The 27,169-nt window shown below is 37.3% G+C and overlaps 1 protein-coding gene across 2 annotated transcripts in view; it reads right to left on the bottom strand.

Moving 5' to 3' along the window:
- Positions 1–6,657: 6,657 nt before the first annotated feature.
- The window catches only part of NHLRC2 (NHL repeat containing 2), a 58,070-nt gene continuing 37,558 nt past the window's right edge, over positions 6,658–27,169 (bottom strand). Inside the window, exons 7-12 of one of the 2 annotated variants that reach the window (XM_090278638.1) lie at positions 22,615–22,846; positions 21,945–22,067; positions 20,845–21,054; positions 19,620–19,839; positions 13,274–14,066; positions 6,658–6,865 (exon numbers count right to left, since the gene is read on the bottom strand). In XM_090278638.1, coding sequence (XP_090134764.1) covers positions 13,810–14,066; positions 19,620–19,839; positions 20,845–21,054; positions 21,945–22,067; positions 22,615–22,846 — 1,042 coding nt within the window. In that variant the 3' untranslated portion in view covers positions 6,658–6,865; positions 13,274–13,809. Of the gene's footprint in view, positions 6,866–9,839; positions 10,000–13,273; positions 14,067–19,619; positions 19,840–20,844; positions 21,055–21,944; positions 22,068–22,614; positions 22,847–27,169 lie in introns of those variants that run through there. The other variant, XM_090278639.1, reaches the window with a different exon arrangement.

Below are 27,169 nucleotides of genomic sequence, written 5' to 3'. Positions count from 1 at the left end.
TAGCAGCAGAAAAATATTAGTAAACTTGAAGATAAGTCAATATAATTATGCCAGCTGAAGCACAGATAGAAAAAAGAAGGTAGAAAATAAACAGCTTCAGAAAAGAGGGGACACCATCAATAACATCGTAGGACTACTGGAAGTGGAGGAGAGAGAGAAAACAGAAAAAATAATCAAAAAATTTAAAAAGAAACTTCCCAAATTTATTGAAAACACAATAACCTATACTCCAGGAAACTCAATTAACTCCCAATAGTATAAATGCAAAGAGATCCATGAGTGGACACATCATGATAAAAAGGATGAATGTCAAAGACAAGATAAAATCTTAAAAGCAGCGAGAAGAAAATAATTTGTCACAAGAGTATTCCCATAAGATTAACAGCCAACTTCTCAACAGAAACAACTGAGGCCAAAGAGAGTGGAATAACATATTCAAAGTAGTCAAAGACAAATGCTATCAACCAGGCATTTGATAGTATAGACTCCACAAGTTAAAAGGCACGATTCACAATGAGACTGATCTCATGTTAGATCAACTGGCCACATGCCTAAGGGGTTCCTATGACCCTTTTGGGTTTAACAATTCACAGAACTCAGGAAAACACTATACTTAACAACCAAATTTAGAGTGAGGTCTGGGAGGATCCCAAACACAGTGGTTCAGTGACTTCTCCCCACAGAACCTGTGTGTGTCACCCTCCCGGCACATTGTTTTGTGCACTACCCAGGCAGCTCCATCAATTATGTCCAGAGTTTTTAGTAGGGTTTCATTACATAGGTATGATTTAGTCAACATTGGCCATGTGATTGAACTCTTATCTCGAGCCCTCCTCTCTCTCTTTTCCCTCACTGGAGGTCAGGTTAATATGTGGCTCCAAGTTTCAGCTTTCTAATCACATGGTTGGTCTTTACAGCATGACCAGCCCCATCCTGAAGCTTCCTAATGTCTGTGAGTCACCTCATTAGCATAAAAGTAGGTAAGATCCAAGGGGTTTATAAAAAGCAAAGACACTTCAGGAATTCCAAGGGCTTTAGAAGCTCCATTACAGACCAGACAAATTTGTTATACAAGACTCATGGCATGTCATCCTTCTTATATGTTTCTAGATTCAGTTTGTATTTTTATTAAGAATTTTTGCATCAATGGTCATAAGAAATTTGTAGTTTTCTTGTGAGGTCTTTGTCTTGTTCTGATATCAGCTTCATAGAATGGGTTGGGAAGTGTTCTACTTTTGTTTTTGTTTTTTTTTTAAATTATTTATTTATTTGTTTATTTTATTTTTAGAGAGAGGGGAAAGGAGAAAGAGAGGGAGAGAAACATCACCGTGTGGTTGCCTCTCACTCGTGCCCCCAACTGGGGACCTGATATGCAATCTTGGCATGTGCCCTGACTGGGAATCGAACCAGCAACACTCGGCTCGCAGGCCGACGCTCAATCCACTGAGCCACACCAGCCAGGGCAAGTGTTCTACTTTTGAAAGTTTTGTGAAGTATTGGTATTAATTCCTCTTTAAAAATTTGCTAGAATTTACTAGTGAAACCATCTGCTATTGGGAATTTTTTTTTGAGAGAAGTTTTTAAGTTACTAATTCAATCTACATGCTTTTATAAATATGTTAAAATTTCAAAAGTTTTTGTATTTGTAGAAATTTTTCCATTTCATGTTATTCATTTCCAATCCTTTTTATTTCTGTAAGTTCAGTAATAATGTCTCCTCTTTCATTTCTGCTTCTCTGTGTACTATTGTGAAGATGGGGGGGAGAGGACAGTGCCCTGCTTTCTTTGGACAGATACTCATGCTTTGTGAGCATGGCACTGGGTGGGGGCAATAGCCTCTTGTCTTTTTGGCTTGTGTTTTCTGCTATGGAACCTCTGCCCCATGAGTGAGGTGAGGCGAGGTGAGGGTGCCCAGGGTCCCAGTATTGTTGGCCTGCGATGCCCGGGGTAGAGCCTCCACTGTATGAGTGCGGCTGGGTGAAGGGAGGCAGCCTGTGGCCTCTTGGCTGTACACACCTGGAATTTAGTCTTTTCAACACAATGGGGTGTGGGGGAGGATGGGAATGCTGGCAGTGTGCCCTCTTGAGGAACCAGCTCTTTACTGGGCAAGGAAGGGAGAGGGAATCGAGACCCCTTAGCCACATCCAACCTGGAGTGAGGCTTGTACTGCTCTAGGGCAGGGGAGCAAGGGAGTGGGTCATGGCTTTAGTGCCACAGAGTCTCCAGGTGTTCATAGATTTTCTTGAATACGTGTTTCTTAATTTGCTGTATGCCCTTGGGACAATTAACAATTGACAAATATTTTTCATCAGTTATGGTCGTTCGCTGGAAAGAGGGTCCTCCAAGCTCCTCATGTGTCGTTCTGCAAGTAATACTTACTCTCTGGCACTGGTTTATCTTTCTGCAGAACGCATTGCTCGACTCTTGGCTTTATTACTTAGGGTGGCCGTGAACAGTTCACAGAGGGCTGAGAGAGAGAAGACAGCAAACTGAGAAAAGGAACTTAGAGGCCATACAGGTGGGGAATTAATATTGAAGCCAGGTCAGAATACGAAACGATTAACTTTGATTAGAGAAGGTTAAGGTGATGAAGAGCTAGTATATGTGTTCACTGAGCAGCAAACAAATGGAAAGCTTACTGCAGGGCAAGGTACAGAGATCAGACGCAAGAAACAGTCTCTTTGCCAGGTTGTCCAAAAACAGGATGCTCTGCACATAAAGGTGGCAGAACAGCATCTGAAAACACGCCAGACGCTTCAGACGGCTGATCTCATGAGTGACCGAAATGCAGCGTCTCTATCACCTTATTCATTATAGAACTTGGCAGAGGCACTTTATTTACACAAATTATTAAAATCACTGCAGTTTTGTCCCTTTCCCCTGCAACACTGAACTGTAGCAAAGCACCCAATAATACTTTCAAGTTTGTAACAGCGAGGTGGAAGTAAACCAAACAAGGTTCTGGGCCCCGCGGATGTTTATTTTGCTCTTCCTCCCAAGAGGTAAACCAACAGAAGCAGCTGTCTTTCTACTCGGCTTTCTGCAAGGCTGACTGAGGTGTGTTGCTGCCCAAAGACTGGGCACAGGGTAAACAGCCTCGTTAGATTCCTTGCAATGCTTGGATTCTTAGGGCACATCGGTTTCCTGAACACGGACAAGCTATTGTTCTTCCCTTTCCAGGACGTGGAGATAAACTATACTTCAAATGTTTATCCTCCTTATCTTGCTCCTTCTAATAAGGTTGTGGTGTCATTTCAAATGAAATGCCAGATTCAGAACAACTTCAATTTAAAGAGATAGCTTTGTTTAATGGGCTTATTATTTTCAAATGAAAATCTTAAAAATATTAGGGGACACGAATGCTCTTATTGTTGGCAGGATTACAACAGTTAGCCTTTCTTAGGGATTCCCCCATTCTTCTCATGGCAGTTAAGTGAATCCTTCAATAAGAGGTAGAAGTAACAGCAAATGCAGTGATACTTTCAGCTTCTCTTATCAACAAAATTAAAATATGCTGGAGCTATTATTTAAATAGTGATTTGCAAAGTATGATCAAAGTTGTTACTTATGGAACTTGTGCTCTAAGATTGACTATAATTTGAATTTTGGGTCAAAGGGGGAAACTAGAAATTATATTTGTCCAATATAGACAAATTATGCATACTAAATTTATATGATGCCACAACTTTAAAAATGTCTATTTATATTGTATATAGATAGATGGATGGATATCTCTAATGATGACCAATTTGAAGGAATCCTGTTAATTTGGGGGATTTATACCTGCTGGGAAATAATTAGCCAGCACTGACAGATCGTTGGATGAGGGGTTGCTTCACAGATTGACAGGTGAACTTCAGATCGCAGGGGTTTGAAAATGCATTTGCCTGTCATTTCACTTTTCCGAGTTCTGCGATTATAACTGCTCCTTAACAGCTGACAAGGTAAGAATTGAACACAAAATATCGATATCTAGATGTATTCTATGTGTGATGAAACAAATCACATAATAAAGAAGAAGATACGTTTTTGGAAAGCTTTATGATCAAGATCACACATCTGTAAAATAGCACACTGACCACCAGGTGGACAGCCCATGGCTTTTTATAAACCTTCATTTTAACGGTTTAAAAACATTCTAAGTAAGGTTTTATATACATAATGGACATCTGAAATCTTTTTTGTGGCATGTTCATAAAGAAAAAAGGGGGGGGATGAACATTCAACTTTTTCCCCCCTGAAGATCCTTTTCTTAGAAATGTCTTAACCTAGTTAGGAGTTTAAAAATGCAACTGAATTAGCTAGAGACTGGAGTTACACAAATTATTTACACTAACAAGGCTGCACTTGATTAGCTGAAAGTGTTTTAAATAGTTTTCTGAGTCTTACTAAAAATCTGTGAATGTACCAATACTTGTGGTTTGTAGTGTGTGTTTCATTCTAAAAAATATTATCAACTCTGAAGGTGTAAATAACAAATTATTTTGTAGTAAAACTAAACAATTTTTCCGTTATCTATTCCAAATCTCAGAACCTTAGACTGGCTCAGAACTTGAGGTCATCTGGTTCCATTTCCCACTCACTCTGATAAGCATTTGGACCAATTACCTCACCACCTCTATTTGAAGACATTTATAGGCAGAGAACTCAGGGCTGAATGTCTGGAGCATTTACTAGTTGTCAGTCACTGGGCCAAGTACCTTTCTAACATTATCATAAAACAATTTATGAGGTATTAATATTCAGTTTTTATAGGTGAGGAAACAACGTTGATGGAGGTGAAGTAACTTGCTCAAGGCCATTCTGTTATTAAGTGATGGTGTCAGGTCAGCTGGCACAAAATCGGTGTTTTGGAAATGACATGCTGTGCGACAAATTTACTCTCAGTTGACATTTCACATATTCTAAGATAACCATCATAGGCTCCCCCAACAAACATTTATTTATTCAACACAGTTTCTCGTTACTCTTCTGGTTCCCTGTTCTAGTTGCACACAGAGCAAGCAATGCCATCATGGGAAACAAATAATCTTTCCCCACTTTAGATTTCTCTAAAAAAAAATCACAATATTCATTGGTAAAAAGTTAAACAATGCAAATATATGATAAGTAAATACTAGTCCCTCCCTATCCCCTGTATTCAACTCTGCAGTTATTAGGAGTCTGTTGTGTCATTCTGTTGATCTATTTAGTACACAACTTCAGTTATTGCGGTTTAAATCAACACAATCAAGGTCAGTTGTCATAGGACATTAACTTAGAAGCAATTATCTAAGTACAATCTTCATTGTCAGCTCTTCCGTCCACAATTTGCTATGTAATAACAGGTTGTGTGTCTCATGATCATCTAGTAATGTCACTTCTTTCCAAGTCTGTTGGTGACTGGTCACTGTGCATGTTCCTTAGTGCAAAATGGTGTAGTTGTCGCCTTCTTCTGTCCTAGCGATACAGCCACGTGACAATCTTACAAAGATAATCGAAAGAGGAAACTGGCCCACAAGACAAAAAGTACAGCAAAGAAATGAAAAGTGTAAACACTGGAAGCGAAATGTGAATTGAATGCAAAATACAGAGAAAGTAGTTGACCATGGGCATGTTTGCTAGACTCCAGGCAGCAAGCAGAGAAACTTAGTGAAGGCGAACTTACTGACAGACACTAGCAAAGTGGCAGTGATGAAAAGGATGACAATATCCCAGAGGAAGTGACTGGCAGAAAATGTCACCTTAAAGAAACTCTTGGAAATACAGCACAACAGTGAAAGCACAAAGATTAAACTGTTAGTGGATCCAAACTTAAACTACGGCAATGTGCCAGGACAAAGAAAAGATGCTTGCCCTGCCTCATAAATTAGAGAGAAAAGCAAGCCCTGTTCAAATTACTCTTGATAAGGTTCCTTACAGTGAAGTAATAACTTTAATTCTCAATATCTGAAATGATAGTGTACTAAATATTAGCTTTACTTCATTTTCCATACATTTATGATTGACACTAAATTTTTAATATTTTAAACATTTTTAAAGGTCATGGAATAATCCTATTTTTCCCACTGATTAAGATTGCTTTGCACGGTTTCAGCTTGCAGTCATTTTTATGGTCTTTTACTGTGCAAAGCAGGGACCATCCATGTATGTATTTGTGTGTGTGTGTGGCATAAACAAATATGCACAGGTCAGAGCTGTTTTTTTTTTTAACAAGTTTGTACCTTTTGACCCTCTTCGCCCATTTTGTGTGTCCCCCACCCCCACCCCCCGCCTTCTGGCAACCACCGATCTATTCTCTGTATCCATGAGCTCGTAGTTTTTAGATCCCCACCCACAATATTATAGACTTCTTTATTTCTTCTGGCATTTTTATGTATTTTTCACATCATTAATTCCTCTCAAAGTCTATGTACAGTGTAGAGTTCAACTTTTTTTTTTTCAAATATTCTCAATATCTTTTACTGACTAGAGCACCTTTTCCAAATGTACCTAGAAAAAGCTCTTGTAATTATGATTACATTTCATTTTGAATTATTTGCTTGCAGAGTTTTTGTTTTAAACCAAGTATTATGCTCATTTCTCCAAAGTACAAACAAGAAATCATGACTTCCAGGTTTGTAAGCAGTAAAATCATCTCATGATATACTTAAGAAGCATATTACACAGAAACATGGCTTTAGAGAGAAAATATTTAATGTTGCATGAAAAAATGTACAAAGCTATAGGAAAGAGTTGTTAGGTCTCAGGGTACAGGATAAGCACATTCTTGCTTCCTGTGGTCACATGCATTACACTGCTTTTGACTTGGTAATGAAGGCCACTCCACACTCATTCCAAACAATCTTCTGTTAACACATGTATTGAGAAAGTCACTGAAAACAGTCTAGAAATAAACGTAGAAATACAGTGTTGTATAAAAATATATTAATTTGTCTACAGGAAACGCTTAAAAATGCAAATCAAGTAAATTTTTATAGAACTAGACCATGTCTAGAAATATCAATATATACTATTGTAAATTGGATTTTCATTGCATTTTTTCATATTTGGAGAATAATAATAAATACAAACGAACCTTTGGAATGACAGACATGAAGTCAGCACAGCAGACCAACTCTAGTCTCAGAAATAAAACCACAACTTTATCAACACAAAAGAATTTGTCTTTAAAATTTGACAAATTTATGAACTGTTACAATTTGAAATTATTATGTATATTTCACACACACAAGTTTGACTCGTCCATAATCCACATGAAAAGTAATGACAAGCAATTAAAATATTTCCAAACTGGCTCTCAGTGGGCCCTCACGGTGAGAATTAAGAATTTTTCATATTAATCTACCTAAAATATAGTTAGGAAGGTGTATCTCAAAAGAGAGAAAAATTAATTTCAAAGTGGCCTAGGGTATTTTTTCTCTTCCTTTGCAGACTGAGATACTAGGAATAACAGAAAACAACTTGACCACAACAAAATCATTGCACTTCCTCAGCACAGCCTCCACAGAAGCTTCTATTGTTTGTAAAGGCCCAGGTGTGTACAGGAAGTGCTAGTAAATATCAGAGGCACGCCTGAACAAAACGTTTGAACTGGACACACAAATGCTAGTTAGCGTTTCTGAACCCTGTAACGAACGCCATAATGAACACAATGTACAAGGCTCACAGAACGGAATACATTTCTGGTGGGACTAAAAAGAACAACTACGCGTTCTAAAAATAGAAGACAGCTCTGTGGCAGAGTCCTACATTTTTGAGAGAAGAACATTCTATTTTTACTCTCCATTACCATAATTTATCAACTCATGTTTTATCCTATGCACCTTAACATTTTTTCATGAGCACAGCACATTAGAGTAAGAATCATAAAAATACTGTTTAACAAGAGCATACTTAAATCGGAGAGCTAATTTTTTCCCTCTACTTCTCAATATTACAAGGCCTCATTTTGCTTTATTTCGAATGTAAATATGGAATGAAATGTATTAAGAGCAAAAGGTAGCATTTTGTTTGCCCATCTCACCCACCAGTTTCAAGTTTTCCACATTACAAAAATCTGACAATTTTGTTTAACTCTGTATTACTGAAAAATGCCAGGTCTGTAAGTCACTGCTTAGACGCTGAGACGCAAGAATTCCCGCCACACCCCTACAGTTACCAAATGCTGCGTGAGTCCCTGGTCCGCAATCCACGGTGCTTGTGCAGGGCTTTGCAGGCTGGGAAGTGTACTGGGAAATACTTGTGATTCTGTTTGTTTTTTGGTTGTGGAACTTGCAATGGAACGAAACGTCCTTTGGTCGTACACTTTAGAGCAACATGCCCGCAAAGGGGGACACACCAAGCAATGAATAACTTTAACTAGCAAACACTCCACAACAAGTATCTAGGGTTTTCATTTCCAACTCTCACCTTGGAGATAATTAAAGCAAGTCAGCAATGGAAGGGGAGTGGTTAGAGGGGTTGCCAAGCGCTGCCTCCGGCTGGGCTCTCTGAGGCCAGACCCGCGAAAAGCCAGCAGCAGACCGTCTCTCCTAATGTCCTACATGTGGGAGGGCCAAGCTTGCTGGACATAAGACGCACAGGCAGATCAGCCAAGCCTCTGACTTTTAACACCATTGTTTACATTCCCCTATTGCAAGGAAATGGGGAAATGCAAACTTTTAATCCAGGACAGAGTAGTGATTTACGGTGAATGGGAATTCTTTAAGTAAACGATATTCTGTGCCACAGGAAGAAAAGGAGGAAACCTTGGTGACTGACAGTGAATTCTACTTCTAAAGTATATTATCACTGCCCTTTTAAGTTGATGTGCAAGTCCTTATGCATTTCAGAAATTAGTTACAACAAAATTAACAAATTTTAACATTACTTAATTTAAATGAGCAAAAAATGAAAAATGTTTATATTTTTGCATGTGGATGATCATGAATCATATTCCAGTGGCACGCATTTTGTTTCATTCCTTCTAGTAGTACCTAAAGATGGAATAGTAAGTTGACCTGGGGAAAACTTTAATAGAATTCCGTATATTTGAGTCACTATTGGGCCTTTATGTGTGTTAATGGACTGGCCAAATATTATGTTTCTAGAGCTCACGTTGCTTATTAAAACAAAATTTTCTTACATATAAATGAGTTTATTTGGTTTGAGTTTAGTGCTAAGAATACAGTTAAACTTTATGATAAGGTCTTATGATTGCCTTTTGAAGACTGATTAAAAATAGCATTGTTGGAACTAATACTGAAGAGCTATTTAATTCATTAATACATCCATCTGCCAAGAAAAACTCTGGATAACATCTGAATTTAAGAAAGAATGGTACAGAAAATCTTTTGGGAAACAACAATTATACATACTGTTCCAAACCCTTAAGGATAAGAGTGTATAATGAAAAATCCAAAAAGCTAATACAATTAAATGGATTTAAAGTTCAAAACCAATGATCACTAGGGCTGTTTGGGTTCCTTGGATTGTTTGGTTACTATACATAACTACAAAAGGTTTGTTATTAGGGAACGACTGTGAGAGGCTACACAGCATGGTAGGTGGGGAGGTGCAGCAGGCTCAGCCGCTTCCTAACTGTGGGAGCTATTATGCTTGTGTAACTGCTTATGACTTTTTTCTCAGTTTCCTCGTCAGGGAAATAACCTCTCTCATAAGGTGGTTGTGAAAGTTAAAGGAGTTATATATATAAACCACTTAGAAAAGTGCCAGGCACATAGTAAGCACCCAGGAACCTTAGCTATCATCTTTATTGCTTTATTTGAACACTGCAAAGGCTTAAGAAAGCAATCACAAGAGGAAATGAGTACTCTTCCTGTCTCAGTTCGTTTTCACTCCACATCTAGGCGAAGTGCTTGGAGTTAGGAGACCCACGTTCAAAGAAACGATCCATCACTCACTACCCTTTGGTCACGCACCAATCACGCAACAGCTCCGGCCAAACAGTAGCTCGCGCTGGACACCCTGCGAGCTCCGATCCTTTACGTCACCAACATTCCAAAGCTGTTTCCTGTTCTGCAAAATCAACATAACATCTATTCGTCCGATTCATTAGGTTATCCTGAAACTCAAATAAAGCGAAATGCATAAAAGTACTTTGAAGAGCTTGTAAAGCACCATCAGAGTATGTTACAAGAATGTGGTCTGGGGTGAGTATGTCTAGACCCTCTCAATGGAAGTTTATTATTTGTAGTTGTAGAAGGTCTTTAAAAAAATTTTTTAAATAACACAAGTACACTGCTTTATAACTATAGTATCATTTATAAAATAGTAATATGCTTTATTATAAAACTATTTCTTGAATCCCAACTCTATGGAGAATATTAATATATCAAATAGTTGGTAGAGAAATGGTTTCCTTTAGAAATTGTGGTTACAGACATAATGTCAAGCCACGTGTTTATGATCATAATTATTAACTAAGCCAATAATTAGTAGTTTCATTAATTACGAAATGCTTCACAAACACGATGTCACTGAATCCTTACAGCTGCCCCTTGAGGCAGGGGTAGCAGCCCTATGTCACAGGGTTAGAAGCCAGATGACTACAAGGTCCCGCTCTTCACCACTACATTCCATTACACAATAAAAACACCAAAAAAAGAAGCCATCAACATTTCTGTCTTCACCAAACCACAAACTAAAAACTGGTAGATCTAAGAGCCCTAAACTATGTTTTGATCTTTGGTAATAAAAGTGACTTTAGAAAAGTTATTATGTAATAAGTGCTTACTATTTAGTTCATTTAAAATCGTTAAAAAACATTTCTGGTTGGTTTTTTAAAAAAAATAACACATTGTGCACTGAAAAAGGAATACGGAAAAGTAGAAGTAAAATAAAAATATTCATAATTCCGCCATTCAGGAGAACCACTGTTGACATAAGTCTTTTGCACATGTTTTTATGTAATTCTGAACTATGGAATTTAGTTTATTTTTGATGATTGTCCTTAAACATGATGCCAAATCCAATGGCTAGACTGAACTTGTTTTAATTGGCAGATATAAACTAATAGTAAATTTTGTGCAAGCAGAAAATTATTATATTATAGAGAGAGCATTATCAGCACCTACCTAAATTTTTCAATTATAGAGAAACAAGCAGAGAGTAATTTATTTCAGTGGTATTAGCTCAAAAAACATATTGGCCATAAGAGAAACTTATGTGAGAAATTCCTGAGTTGATCCCTATATCTGTGTATGTATATACATACCCTCACCCACATATATTAAACCCCCTTTTTTAGCTTTCTACAGGCCTGATAACAAATATATTATTAGAACCGTTAAAGAGAAAATTCTTTTCTTTTTTTTTTTAAGTCACTGAACTCTGCCAAAGTTACACTTATGGGTGATTAAACTGTAAAGTATGCCCTTGTGCATAGTTATTAAATATTTGCTGAGTCAGCATACTCAAGAGAAGTAAATTATTTTCAGGGGTCCTATCAACCCAGAGGATAAACGCAGACAAAAAAACTTGTGAAATGGCATCACAGAGAGTGGCAGAAAAATAGTGACAAACCAGTAGAATAATTTAGGGCAAAGATTCCAGGTGTTACATCAAAGTGTTTGTGATGCCACACTCCTGGCACTCTGATTAGGTGACTCACACTATACCATAATTTATGCACAAAAAATAGCAGAAGTTAAAAATACACAGACATTCCTATAGAAAACAGAAGGCAGAAAAGGATCAAGAAATTTTTTAAAGTAAACTTCCTCATACTTTCCTCTTATGTAACAGATAGGTTAGTCACAAATTCTAGAAACCTATTTATATTGCTTTAGTATAATTTACAAAAAGTTATACTAATTATATAAATAACATTTTGAATGTAAAAAGCAATGCAGACTGGTAGATGGGTAAGAATAAGAATGTTCATTAAAACTATACTTTGAAGGACAAGAAATACTAACATAAAACATTGTCTAGACAAAGGAAACATAATATTCTAAGAAACATTTTTGGATTTTAATGTACATGAAAATGCTCACCATGTTTGTGTACAATATTGAAAATTAATTATCAGCTATATCTGAATCAGCAAGTTAAAATTTTATAAACTCCTTTAGAGTGAAACTGTTTATGTCCTTAAATAGGAAAAGGTAAAGCCAAAATATTCTCATTCTGTCCAACTGGAAATGAGAAGTGTAATAATCAAATGATATTTAAAATGACTATGGCCTAGTCTCCATAAAAGAGAATATTAACGTTATACATCCTTTTATTACAAAATAACATAGATATATTTTTGGAGAGAAAAGGTTTATGAGGTAATTACATATAATTTTAAACAGAATTCTTAACATTTATACCTCTCTTTAAATAGCTTTAGCAGGTTACAAATTAAGTCAAAGTCATGATAAGTGCATTTGCTTACTTCAAAGATTAAGGTAACCTGAATAAAAGAGAGTATGTTCAAAACTATGTTTCAAAAAAATATGTAAGAAAATAGGCAGATGATGGTGCTAAAAAGCTTATATTTCAAACTTAGCACTGTTTTTGAAGGGGGAAAGGCCTATGCCATATTATCTATAAATATTTATTGAATATGGTTCACCTGATTTTTTAAAAAACCTTGTAAGCTGATTAAATCACAACATGTTGAATCAGTTTTAGTAAAAACAGGAACAGGCTTTAAATACTTATATAGAGAAATTATGATAAAAATTTCAATACATTTGGGGCTAAAAAATCCCCAGTGTTATCAAATCCCTGTATATTTCAGCTTTAACATTTTAAAAGAGTAACATCTTAGGATATACTATATATATCTATAGCATAAAAGTGCAACACATTGAAATTTTCAGTTTAAAGGTTTAAAAGTGATTTTAAAAAACATCACAATAAATGGTTGTAACTTAAATTTTGACTATGGGAACTGATAATACCAAAACCCAACAAATCTGCATTTAATGCTTATAAGTAAAATTAAATTTCTAAAACATATATACCCATTTACACCAGATTTAGCTGTTGCAATTCTTTATCATTATATAGTATCAAGTAGTATGTCCCTAAGTCCCTAAGTCCCTTGGTCCTATGTTCCTAAATCCCTTAGTGCTTGAAAGTCCTATTTCTGAGAACTCGTTATCTGGTAAGACTGTTCATTCATAAAACAGTTAAGGGAGTGAGTCTGTAAGTCCTTAGAAATGTCTCTGTATAGAGTTTTAAGGCATTAATAACAGTAAGTTAGAATAGTAAATCACATAATAAAAATAGATACAAATTCTCTTTTCAATGTATCTCAACTGAGAAAATTGCAGAAGAGAACAAAGAATGTATTTACCACCCAGGTACTCTTAAAGCTTCTACTGTGATGGCTTTTTGGGGTGGGGGAGGCTTAGAACACACCTTATGCCTTGAATGTCAGGTGTCCTTATAACCAACATATAAACTGAATCTTGGTTCCAAGTTATTGTGAAATTTACCCATTCAAATGTGCTGCTTGCTATTAATCAAGGTAGAAAAAGTTAGTTAAAATATTTGGTATCGTTGTTATTAGTAATCACTGCAAATTATCTCAGGATAATATTCTACACTGTAAGTGTAGACTTAAGTCATGTGGCAATAGCAGCATAGATTATAACACATCGTGGTTCAGCTGATGGTCAGTGACTTGGCTGGTACACGGCCAGAACGAAGGAATTTGTTTATAATAAATAATTAAATAGGGAGCATAGCTGTACTTCAATATCCGTGGCTAGAACTGAGCAGTGGGTTTTGTGGTATCCAGAGGCAGAAGTAAAGCTCCCTGTCACAAGTGACAGTGATGGTGAGGCGGGAGGACAGGTGGCCGTGGAGACCCGGTTGCTAGCTAGCTGGCTAAAACGTGTACTTGAGCTCTACTGGAGCCACGCAACCTTGCTGCGCATCGGTTATCTGCAAAGGCTGACTGAACGAGATCCCCTTCATCATACAGGCGCTGCTGTCTGCGCTGCAGTAATAAAGAAACACGCGGATAGATACAACGGCTTCAGGTGACAAGCAGGCCCCAGGAATCGGCAGTGAGATGGTTGGTTGGTTGGAGATGCTCTCTATTTCTCCAGATGGCACCTGTCCTTGAAGAAGCCATTCGTTGTCTGAAAAATAAAAAGGTGATTAAGACTGTGTAAGAAAGATAAAAATATTCAGGAACATAATATGAAAACTACAAGACAAGCTAGGGTATACAGATGTTTATATTAACTCAGCAGTGACTTGCAAAACAAGATTATGATACATTATTGACTATCAAAAAGGTAATAAAAAATACTGATTTTTAAGAAATAAATAACACTGCATATATTACTCTCATGGGCTCAAACAATGTAAAAATTAGGAGATTTTGCCTACATCTTTAACACATAAAACTCTTTCAAGACTTAAATATGTAGATTATCTATATTACAAAAGTATAATAAACCACTAAAAACTAACCTTTTAGTATTTAAATTTTTTAAATGTCTTTATTTATCTGGTGCCTTCTGTCAGAAGGAATGCATGTACCATATTGAGGAAGCATGTACTTACAGACATGCAGCTGTAGGGGGGGTTTACATGTCAAGAGCCAGCATTGGGAGAGGCAGGACATACTTTCCTGCCACCTTAACTAGAACACACTGAACATAATCTAATGACTTATCAATGATTCAGGGCTGTCTGTACAAAAACTGAACCACCTATTGAGTGATGAAATTCTAGGCCTACCCTTTAGCTTTCCTGTTTCTTTCTTTGGACCTCAAGATGAGCCAATGCTCAGAGCACCTGTCTCTATTGGTCCTCTCCATCTTTTCTTTAATTTTTTTGCTTCTGATATTCTCTTGACCGAAAAATCAAATTTGAGAAAAACATGTCAAATAAGAGTGAGAAGGTAGAAGGTGAGGATCTAAAGAGTTGATTTAAGTCCAGTTTTTAAACAATTACTTAAAAGTTATCTTTAAAATTCTTTGGCCTTCTTTGTTTATTTCTGGACTGAGGAGTATGTTTTATTTTCATGAATGTTTGATTTTGCTCAACAGCAGGTTGGTGGGGAACTTTTTATGTTTTAAATCAAACAGCAAAGTAAACTGGGCTATTTTAATGTCTAGTTCTAGATATAAAACACAGAAAATGTTTCTTTAGATATTTTTTCAGATACATTATACATGAGATTTGTGGAGTGATAATATGCTAGTGGTGCTTTTATGCTTTTATTTTTTAGCTTAAAATCTTCACATACACTGAAAAATTTAAGATTATACAGACCAAAATTTAGTTAAAAATAAGTCATTCTGTCTCTCAATAACTGGTCAAAAAAAAAAAAAAAAAAAAGTCCTTTATCATAGGTGTACAAATGTACCCTATAAAAATCATTTTCAAAAATCTTAAATTATTGGGATTCTTGCATGAAATCTTATTTGCTCCCATACAATAAAAGTGGACAAGTGATAAAATAGCAAAGAATTTGCTCTACTGACTCCTTCACTTTCCTTTAATACTATCCATATTTATAGTCCAATGAATCAATATTAATTTGTTTGACAGAATAGTTACAGTAAAATGTTAATGTGTCAATATGCTATTTTAAAAAGCAATATACTGCTCTTTAATTTCACAAAGAGAAATGAAATTCACAGTGCTCCCCAACGAACGCAACGCTTTCAGGCTGGAGGACACAGGCAGAGCAGCGCCACGAGCAGTGGCCAGGACGTGAGTCCTCTTCTGTCCACAGAGCCAGCTCCAAACACCCTCCCAGCAGCGCATGGCTCAGCCCTCTCCTGTGTGCAGAGTAGGCAGGCTGGTGGCTTCCCCACAGGCTCAGTCACCCCAGAACCAGACTCCCAAGTTCTAACCCCGCAGTTCCTCCTGGCTAGTCCACCAAGCTCTCTCTGATCTCTGGGTGTCAACACCAAGTGGGTTGTTGCAGGACAGTGGCTGCCACCCTGAGAATGTACCAGGTCAGAAGGCATAGAGCCCAGATCTGGATAATGTACAAAAGAAAAGCGTGTGAGAGGGCAGGAGGGGGGAGGGGGCCGAGGAGGAAGTGGAAGACGAGTGATAACATGAAAGAGCGTGGGAGACTAGGGCAGAGGAGGATCATGAGAGACAAGAAGTCAGAATTCAGTTCTCGATGTCTGATATCTTACTTTAAAATTTGTGTTCAGACCAGTAAAGATGCTGGAACGCACCACTATAAGGCAGGCAGCATACTTGATTCCTTACTATAACTTATTAAATTCATGCTGATTGAAACACGCATTCAAATCTTTACATAATTTACAGTAATTAAATACTTCGAGAATAGACTCAAACAGGAAGTGGTCTTAGATTAAAAGATCACAAATTATTACAGTGAGAACAAAGGCTCTGTCTGCCTAGATTCTGATCACAGTAATTCATTTGTATTCAATTACATCTCCTCCAACAATGTTGTTATTCTACTTAAATGGCATATTTTTAAAATATGGCTTTGGAATCCATTTTCTTGTAGCAAGCGAGTAATGGGGCGTAAATTCTTCCTCTGGCATCACTAAAGAAGAAAATGCTGCTTCAGGCTTAATAACTGGTAAGTCAAGTCTTAATGATATTCTATTCTATTATTTTATATTGAAATAAAGTAAACAGCATTTGAAAGCTCTAAAACACTTGATAGATGCTCTACGGACAAGCAAAAGATAATAAAACCACCAAAGAACTGAACTGGAAAGAACTTATGTCAGTTACTTCAGTAAAAAGAAAGCATATGTTTTTTAAAAATATCGTACTCAATTTAATTCTTTAGAATGTGTGAAATTCTATTACCATGTTACTTGAAAGGTATAGTGGTAAACACAATTTCTACTGGACCAGGATTCCGGAGACCAGAGTTGATGGCACATTACCTGCCATGGTAGCAGACCCCGCTTACTGCTACTACCCAGTACTAACCTACACTGCCTGCACCCTCAGGCTAAGCTTGGCCAAGGAGAAACAGCCTCCCTGTGGACTAGCCTGGCTTTCCACTCATGATAGCTAGCCTCAAGCTGGTCAGCAATCACACTGTGATTCCCTCATGTACTCACCCTCCTGCATGACCTTCTTCTCTCTTCAAACCTCCAAAACCTTCTCCCTTCTCTCCCTCTCAGTTGATGGCCTGTGCTTCTCAATGTACTAAGAAAGAATCAGAAAAGAGCCTCCACAAGCACCTTCCTCCACTGCCACACATCTAGACTTCTGGGGCCTTCTCTCCACACTGTGCACACGTTCACATTCCAGGCAGAGGCCAGTTTTCTACTTGTGCAGTTGGCCCTGTTCCCTCTAAATCCTAAAAGATACCCACCCATCACATATCACCAACTCTTCTCAACTGAATCCTTGCCACCGATAAATAAGCTGTTCTCTCAACTCCATTCCCCCTTCTAGCAACTGCTCTATTTCCCCTTATCTTTGTAGCTAAACTCCTGAATTATCTGTATTTGCTTTCTCTAGTTCCCTTTCTATTCTTTTTTAACCTACTTTAGCATCTCCTTCTCCATCATTCTGAAACAGCTGAGGTTGAGGACATCGGCTAACACTGTAACATTATATCAATGATCAATTCAATAATCAACCAGTACAGAATGAGGAACCAAGAATAGAAAAAAATGAGGAGAGGCTTAAGAACCTCTTGGACAACTTTAAACGTGTCAACATCTGAATCATAGGGGTGCCAGAAGAAGAGGAAGAGCAAGAAATTGAAAGCTTATGTGAAAAAATAATGAAGGAAAACTCCCCAAATTTGGTGAAGGAAATAGACATACAAGTCCAGGAAGCACAGAGAGTCCCAAACAAGCTAGACCCAAAGAGGAACACACCAAGACACATCATAATTAAAATGCCAAAGGTGAAAGATAAAGAGAATCTTAAAAGCAGCAAGAGAAAAGCAGAGTTACCTACAAAGGGGTGCCTATAAGACTATCAGCTGATTTCTCAAAAGGAACTTCGCAGGCAAGAAGGGACTGGCAAAAAGTATTCAATGTGATGAAAATCAAGGACCTATAACCAAGATTACTCTATCCAGCAAAGCTATCATTTAGAATGGAAGAGCAGATAAAGCGCTTCCCAGACAAGGTAAAGCTAAAGGAGTTCATCATCACCAAGCCATTATTATATGAAATGTCAAAGGGACTTACTTAAGAAAAAGAAGATCAAAACTATGAACATTAAAATGACAACAAACTCACAACTATCAACAACTGAATCTAAAAAATAAAAACAAAATCCAACAAAGCAAACCAGAATAGGAACAGAACCATAGGTATGGGGATCATTCGTAGGATTATTAACTAGGAGGGGAAGGGGGAGAAATGGGGAAATGGTGCAGGGATTAAGAAGGAAAATTGGTTGGTACAAAATAGACAGCGGGATGTTAAGAATAATATAGGAAAGGGCGAAGCCAAAGAACTTATATGCATGACATATGGACATGAACTATGAGGGGTGGGATTACTGGAAAGGGGGGTACTGGGCGGAGGGGAGCAAAGGGAAAAATAAATTGGGACAACTGTATAACAACATAATCAATAAAATATAATTAGGAAACAACAAAAAAAGATCAATTCTGTGTCCTTATCTTACCTGGTCTATCAGTAGTACTTGACGTGGCTGGTCACTCTCTCCTTAAACCACTGGCCCCAGGAAACTACTCTCTCTTGGTTTTGCTCCTACTTGCTACTCACTCATCTGCCTCTTTTCCTCGTCCCTCCTCATCCCTCTGCCCTCTTTGTGTTAAAGAGTACCCCAGACAGTGCAACTCCAAGGACAGTCTGGGGACTGGTGTTCACTCCCGGACCAGGGTGAGTTAAACATAGACACAGAGAGTAAGGTTTAGAAACTTTCATAACATCCAAATGTATAATTAGTGGCTTTGAACTTAGTCTTTTTAAATAAATGAAATTTTTAGGGCTGATTGCCCTAGAGCTAGTTTGAGAGGGAGTCGTCGGCAGCCGTCCGTCTCGAGAGACGATGGTGTAGCTTCTTAAGAGTCTATCTGCATCGCCGAGAATGGCTGTGCAGTCCGACTCGGGAGTGACACGGTATCTGTCTCCTCCCATGTTGAATCGACATCTTGCAATGACGCTGGAGTGTCCTCTCCAGTGAAGCTGAAGCTACAGAGCCTGGGCAGGGTGATATGGAGGGTCTGCTGTTGCCCATGCAGGGAGGGAGTAGCACAATGGAAAAGACACTAAACTAAGAACAAGCAGAACTGGGTTCAAATTCCATTTTTTGACTTAATTCAACATGTGCTCTTGAGCATTTGTGATAATCATCATAAAAGCATTTATTATAATCACTATCTCTTTGAGCCATTAGTGTCCCCATAATAGACACTGTGTTTTCACAGCTTTAATATTTGAGGACCTGTCCTTCTGAGACTAGAGAGTTCTGCCCCATGTGATGGACTTGCCTAGTAGCAAATGGGGGCAATTATGATTGAGTAATTTTAGGTGATGACACTGTTCTTTAATGAAAGAGAGAAAAGAATTTCTAAGTCTAAAGAAAACTGCTAAAGTGGGGTTAGGTCTGGATCTATTTTGTCACAAGACTTCCCTCAAATCCTGCCCAGCTGTAGAGTAAAATCATCATATGCAAATGAGAAAGATTATTAAACATCAAGAATTTGTGAAATATTTGCATTTGCAAGACTAGTCTCACACCTTCCGCTGTTAGAAACCAGCGGCTGGATCCTCCTTCAGTTAGCTTTGTTCCTGGTGGGAGGTCTAATCGGAGCTGGAACTGAAGAGTCTGTCCTGGAGAGGCAGCCACTGGGGCAAGTGTGATGCCTGGAGCTGATCTGGGTAGTTTGGGCACTGTCTTCTGGTTTTCTACTGGGGACGGGCCGTCTACCACAGCATTTCCAGCTTTGAAGACTGGGAGCTAGGAAATAAGGACATTTGATTATTAAATCACAATTACTTTGAAGTAATTATAGAGTGAGAGAATTTAGTTTCAGACTTCAGTCTAAAATGAGGTTCAGAAATATATTTCATTCTGGCAAAAAGATTACCTACACATATGAATTAAACAGAATTAAATTAATTGTTCAATATGTTTATAAACAATAGAAAATTAAAGTAAAACTATATCAACTTCAATGTAGTAGATATAATGTACATCCTCTTATTATTTTGTCAACTATGTCATTCATCTATTAGCAGAGATCTATGACAAGAGAAATGACACATGATGACAATCTGTTTTTATTTTAAAACATATCTTGGTAATTCTTAGGATTAGAAAAAGAAAACCTCTTGCATTTTTTTTTTCAGGCAAACAAATGTGATATATCAAAATTAGACCATGACCATATCTTTAAAAACTGATTAGAACTTATTTTTCTTTCCATCTTATTTTCAATGTTTTGAGAAATGTGGCTTCTAGACCTCCTTTGGAAGATTATTTGGTAATGAATTCACCATAGGAAACAAAGATTTCACATTAATCTAAGAATCATTAAAAATAAGACTGAACAACCCAACCCACATAGTATGTGTGGGTAGTGTGTGTGTGTGTGTGTATCTATGTGTTTATTTATTTAAACAATTCATAAGTTGTATTATTTTTCTTGTTTACACCTATTACAGATGTCCCATTTTACCCCCTCTGCCCACTTACCCCTTGGCCAGCCCTTTTTTTTCCTTTTCTAAAATATCATAAAATTCTTTCCAAACTCCAGTATCTTTCTCAAACACTCTTGACACAAATGGAATTTTTAAATTTAAAAATGGTGATATCCTTGAAACAGTGATTCACTTACTATTCTACCTACGTTTCACTTCCACCACTGGAGGTCAACTAACCAAAAGTGCCCGTCAGTCCCGTGAGGATCTTAGGCTCATTCATAAAATGATACCCTTTAAATTATACTGTAGGATTACTTACCACAGAAATTGTTTTCATTTCTAAATCCATCACTTTAATTTGATGATTATTCGTGTCTGCTACATATAATAACTGGTCATCCTCTGCAATACACAAGCCTCCTGGTTCATTAAAAGTTGACTCAGTAAAACTGGAACTGACAACATTACTTGCGTCTCCAGTTCCTGCTAACGTTACACAGTTTTTTGTTTTTGGATCCACAACTTTAATCTAAAACAAAAAACAAAAAACATTATATATCTGAAGCTCACTCTCATGTTTGTAGTATGGAAAAGTACAGTATCAAGCCAGAAAATTTCAGCTTCTTATTAGTATTCCTAAAAAAAAAAGAAAACCACAGAAAAAGAATAGGCATTTTCCTATTTTCCTTGAAAAAGCCAAACATTCAAATTATAGTCTAAGGGGAGATACTCTGTCTGAGAGCTGAAAACTATGTAAAACCCCCAGTTACACGTTGTCCTCAGGAAGCAATGTTTGATGAAATTAAAAAAATTTCAAACTGGTATTTTTTCTCACAATGGGACACAGATGAACTGACTTTTCTTCTCATGAACATCTAACATATGCTGAAGATTTGCTACTAATGTTAAACTTAATGATTTCCATTGTTTCAGCTGTATTCAATGTATAGTCTCTCATCACAAAATATCTTCCACTTTTATAAAAAATAAAAATAAAGTTGGATAGTCAATGAAATGCTTTTAATTCCATTTTAATGCACTTATTTGCTAATAGGTGCTACAACTATGCTACAGCTCAAAAACGTTCATTTGGTAAATGACATATTTATTAATTTCTGTGCTACCTGCCTTCTCATTATTTACTGAATTTGTTACTTTGCAGGTTTGATGGGCTGCAATTCACAATTTTGGCTACAGTCTTGGGAATGTGTTTATCAAGTCCTTTCCTGAGCTCAGAATACCATCATAACCTCTTTGTAAAGGACAGAGAAAAGAACAGAAAGGCTTATATGTAGTTATCAAAGACTATTATTCCTCTTTATACTTTAGAGTGGCAATTGTAGGAGGCTCATAGATTTTTTAGCATTTTAAATAACACAGATGAAAAGCAGGGTATTATATAATTCTGTCAAGACTTACCTTGTGATTGTAAGAGTCTGCCACATAAAGTAAATTTCTTTTCTTGTCCCACGTTACTCCAAGTGGGTGCTGAAGCTTTGCACTGATTCCTACTCCATCAACATCACCAAAAGCAAATAAATTCTTCATTTTAAAAAAGAAAAATATAAGATGTATTAAAATTTTTAGTGTTTTGTTAGCACTTAAAGTGAAAATTAAGATGACTGTATATGCTACTTAAGTTAAAGGAGAAAGGGTCTTATTTCATACCAACTAAGCTGGGCATTTGATTCAGACAAGAAAAACATTATAGAATTTTGAACTTGTACTAATTTGTGGTGCTTAGTTTTATTGACCATAACCACACATCTGGTCAGGAAAAGGTCAGGTCTACCAATCTGGTACTCTTTCCACCATTCAGCCAAACATCTAATTTACATTTTCCTCTTCTTTAATTCATCAATGTTCTATCCTTTCTTTTCTCTCTGGTCCTTGAAATTTATATATAATCAAGGAGAGTAAGTTTACTTTTCTTAGATGGTTTTGTTTGTGTTTCTTTATATTCACATTTCCTTTTGATTTCACTTTCACTTTAACCTATGGATATGCCAAGAACTCCCTCCCTCAAAATTCAGAAAATTGCAAACTTGGTAAGTGTCTGGGCACCCCGTGTAGAAGGGGCTTTCGTTACCATGGGATCTCTCTCTCCCCCGACGAGGTGCTTCACAGCTCCGTCCTTCAGTGAGACCGTTCTCACAGTACTGCTCTCACTATCGGCTACAAACAGGCAGCTCCAGGGGTCCTCTGCAGCCAGGGAGAGACCTGAAGGCTGGGCAAACCCTGCCTTGTGGGGATATGCATTATTTCGATTCTCTTCATTTCCACTTCCAGCAAACCGAAGGCAGGTTCCTTTTTTTAACTCACTGAAAATGAAAGACAAGTTCAACACTGTTATATTGTATCCAATTTAGTTATTAAATGAGTGTAAAATGATGAAATCAATGGTGATAAGCATTGTAAAAAAAGTCTACTGATCTGGCTCAGTTAAATTGTGCAAGTCAGTTTTTCTAATCATTAACTTATTTATCTACTGTGTAGGGACCTTTCTACTTTTTTGATATACTGAAACTACATATTCTCAATGGTCAGACAGGAAATCCCTGACAAGGTTAGAATGATAAGAATACTGATCATATCGTTGATGGGATACAATTTTTTCCTCCAAATATGCAGAGATTGGTATAGCTAGATCCCATTTTTACTTCTTAGCTTCATGCAATATTAGGTTCTGAAAGGGAATTTAAAAGATTATCAGAGGATCCAGGATGGTGGTGGAATAGGTAGAGCTACCTACACTCACCCCCTCCTAGGACCAAACTGGAATTACAATAAATTATATAACAATCATCCTGAAGAAGCAACTGAATGAGCCAATAGCAATCAAGATCAATTACAACAGGAGGGCCCATATAACACATACAAGGTTCACTCCCAGAGCACCCCGCTCAAGTGATTAAGGAGACTGTACACTGGACCCCACGGGACACCTACTAGGTAAGGCCACCCCACAAAGACTGGGAGTCATAGCACGTCTATCTAATACAGAGAAACAAACACAAAGAGGGATCCAAAGGCCCCAAATGAAAAAACAGGAGAAATCTCCAGAAAAAGAGCTAAATGAAATGGAGGTAAGCAATTTATCAGATACAGACTTCAAAGTAATGGTTATAAGGAAGTTTAACAGCATTAAAAAGGACCAGTCAAAATGAAGACTACAATATCTAAAATGAAGAATACAGCAGAAAGAATAAGTAATAGGTTGGATGAAGCAGAGGACTGAATCAGTGATTTGGAAGATATGGTAGAAAAAACACCCAATGAGAGCAGCAAAAAGAAAAAAATGAGGATAGTTTAAGGGACCTTTGGGACAACATGAAGTGTAACAACATCCACATCACAGGGGTACCAAAAAGAGAAGAGAGAGGGCAAGAGATTGAGAACCTATTTGAAGAAATAATAACTGAAAACTTAACTAACCTGGTAAAGGAAAAACACACACAAGTCTATGAAGTGGTGAGAGGTCCAAACAAGATGGACCCAAAGAAGCCCACAGCAAGACACATCATAACAGCAAAGATTAAAGACAGAGAGAGAATCTTAAAAGCCACAAAAGACAGACAGTTAACTACAAGGGAGCTCCCATAAGACCGTCAGCTGATTTCTCAACAGAAACATTTCAGGCCAGAAGGGATTGCCATGAAATATTAAAAGAGATGAAAAGCAAGGACTTACAACCAACACTACTTTATCCAGAAAGGTTATCATTTAAAATTGAAGGAGAAACAAAGATCTTCCCAAACAAGAAAAAAATTAAAGGAGTTTGTTACCAGCAAATCAGTAATATAAGAAATGTTAAAGCGTGAGGAGGAGGAGGAGGAGAGAAAAAAAAACAGAGGAACACTGCTAAGAAGATTATCTAGCTGTTGATAGTTTAAAGCTTAAAATTCCATTAAAAATGTTTTGTTTTTTGTACATAGTAGAGACTAGCAAAATAAATTGAAAGAAACCTTTTGAAAGATCATCAGGTCAAGCATCATCCATTTTAAGAAATGGATATAGGATGATTATGCATGCTCTTTAATTAATTATATCAATTTTTTATACACTAGGGAAATTTCTACTTAATGGATTATTGCAATGATTCCTTTTGTAAATTTATGCCACAGGGATTGTAAGGAATACTTGGTGGTGTCTTGTGTTGAGGAAAGGGAAGAAGCTGCCTTAGAAGCAAAATAATGAGACTATATGCATATCATATCCAAATATAGCACAACAATGCAAAAGTCTAAAGTGATCATCAATCACTCTTGGGTTGATATGCTCAGTTTGGTAGGGAGCAGAGGATAGAGGCAAGGGGATACAGAATGTATAAAATATGGCCACTTATTCAAAGAACTTGTTAAAATAATCTAGTTAATAACTAACATGCCAAAGAAATAAATTAAAAGGTAATTACTAAGAAATCTAAATCTAAAAAGGAGTTCTGTTAAGTACATAAGAGACAGAGTAGGGAGAAACAGTAATTTCTAAAATTACCACTTGCAGATCCTTATTAAGATAAAGCACCCTTAAAATTATGATACAGGTCAATGTGATCTGGTGGACATTTTCCTGTTAAGGATGAGAGTGACCACTCACTCTACTTATCTTGAAATTTAGTTCACTCTTGACCATCTAGATCCAACACAGCCATCACTTGGAACATTCTAGTCATCTCTTAATTTCTTTTTATAATTGTGTCTCGTGAAATATTGGTCACTTCACTATTCAAGCTACTATCATCTCTTGTCTGGATAACAGCAATAGCTTCCTCACTGATATCTATGTTTTCAGTCTTGTTCCTTTCCAAATGCTGCGCATGTTCTTTCAAAAATACAAATCTTATGTCACTTTCCAGCTTAAAACTTCTAGAAAGGCATGTAGAATAACGCTGAAATCTCTTAAAGGGGCTCACAAGGAACTTTGTGATCCGGCTTCTACTGACATTACCAGAGTCATTTCTTGCCTGGAAGCCTCCACTCTCTTAGTCTAACTTCTACTCCTCTATTAGGTTTTAATTTAGTAGTTTTTTCCAGGAAGCCTTCCTTGATGGATTCCAGGTATTCTTATTTATATAAGGGACAATGTCAACGTAAAGGACTACTGCAGCGACTCCTTTCACACACAGCACCTGTACTATGTTTTGTTTGTTTGCTAATCTGATTCTTCTTCTGGAAGCCCACTGAGGACAGCAACCACATTTTCTAATTTTATTCTTAATTAGTGAACATATTTCAGCCCTACTGCCTAGCATAGTGCCTAGCATATAGTATGTTTAATAAACAGTTGTTAGATGAATGATTAAATGTCGCAAAACATCACACAATGACACACACACAGCCCTGGCTGGTGTGGCTCAGTGGATTGAATGCCAACCTGCAAACCCAAAGGTCGCTGGTTTGAGTCCCAGTCAGGGCACATACCTGGGTTGTGGGCTAGGTCCCCAGTTGGGGGTGCACAAGAGGCAACTGATGATATATCTCTCACACACTAATGTTTCTGTCCCTCTCTTTAAAAATAAATGAATAAAAATTTTTTAAAATTAAAAAAAAATACATATATATACTATTTGGAATATATCTCATATTTTGTTGTATATATTTTATCTATACAACTGCTCCTCTCTACTGATAAAGGTAACTGAAATGACAGCCACTTTCTATGGTGACTTTTTAGTCTTTCTGGTCTAGGGCTGTCATTCATTTATTTATTCTACAAACCCTTATAGGGCTCCTATTATGAAACAGATATGGTTCTAGGTGACACAAAAATGAATGATAAAGGATCCTTTCCTTTAAGAAGCAATTCACTGAGACAAAATAGTTCTGTAAACAAATATAAATGCAACCAAAACCAGGGAAGGAGAGACAGAGGGAAAGAGGAGGGGAGGGGAAGAGGGAGAAAATTTACCAGGGCAGGGATACGACTACATAAGTAGTGTAACCACAGAGGAGAGTATAGTCAGTTCTACCTGGAGTGTTGGGAATAAGAAAGGCTCTACTGAAAAGAAAAAAGTACTTTGTAGAGACACCACTTTTTCATCTTTATATCCCCATCAGTGGCAACAAAGCTATGAGCATTTACTGACTATGCCACGCATTAAGCTGAGTGAGCTCTTCACACATACTATTAATGCTCAAACAAGCCTAAAAGGGAGACATTAATAAGGAAACTGAGCTTAGCATGTTCAAGTAGCTCTCCTAGGCTCACACAGAGAGTAAACAGCAAAGCCAGCATCCAGTCTCAGGCCTCACTACAAAACCTGAGCTATTAACTGCTATACTTTACAAGAACACCTGAATTAACGATCAAGGCTATCTGAACTGCGGTGAAAAGATAAGTGCCCACCAAATGTTCTCAGTCCTCTTTTTGGAATCCTTGGTGGGATTGCCTGTCCAGGTTAGGTGTGGTCATGAGACTGACTTTGGCTGATGAAATGTAAGAAGTAATGTGTCACTTCTGAACAGAAGCTTGAAGACCTAGGAAGTGACTCAACTCCTCTCTCAGCCAGGACAACTGGCCGAGCTATAGACTGTGGCCGCTGCACAAGCCTGTGCGGCAGAGCGGTGCTCCCAGGGAGCCGCTGTGAGTGAGCAAAGCCACAACCTTGTCTTAAGCCAGCCGGTATCTGAGCTGTTTGCTATGGT

Source organism: Furipterus horrens, unplaced genomic scaffold (assembly GCF_987537825.1).
Source record: "Furipterus horrens unplaced genomic scaffold, mFurHor1.1.pri manual_scaffold_5, whole genome shotgun sequence".
In the NCBI taxonomy this organism is placed as follows: domain Eukaryota; kingdom Metazoa; phylum Chordata; class Mammalia; order Chiroptera; family Furipteridae; genus Furipterus; species Furipterus horrens.
The sequence above is the reverse complement of the archived record's forward strand: the minus strand, read 5'-3'. Positions and strand labels throughout refer to the sequence as shown.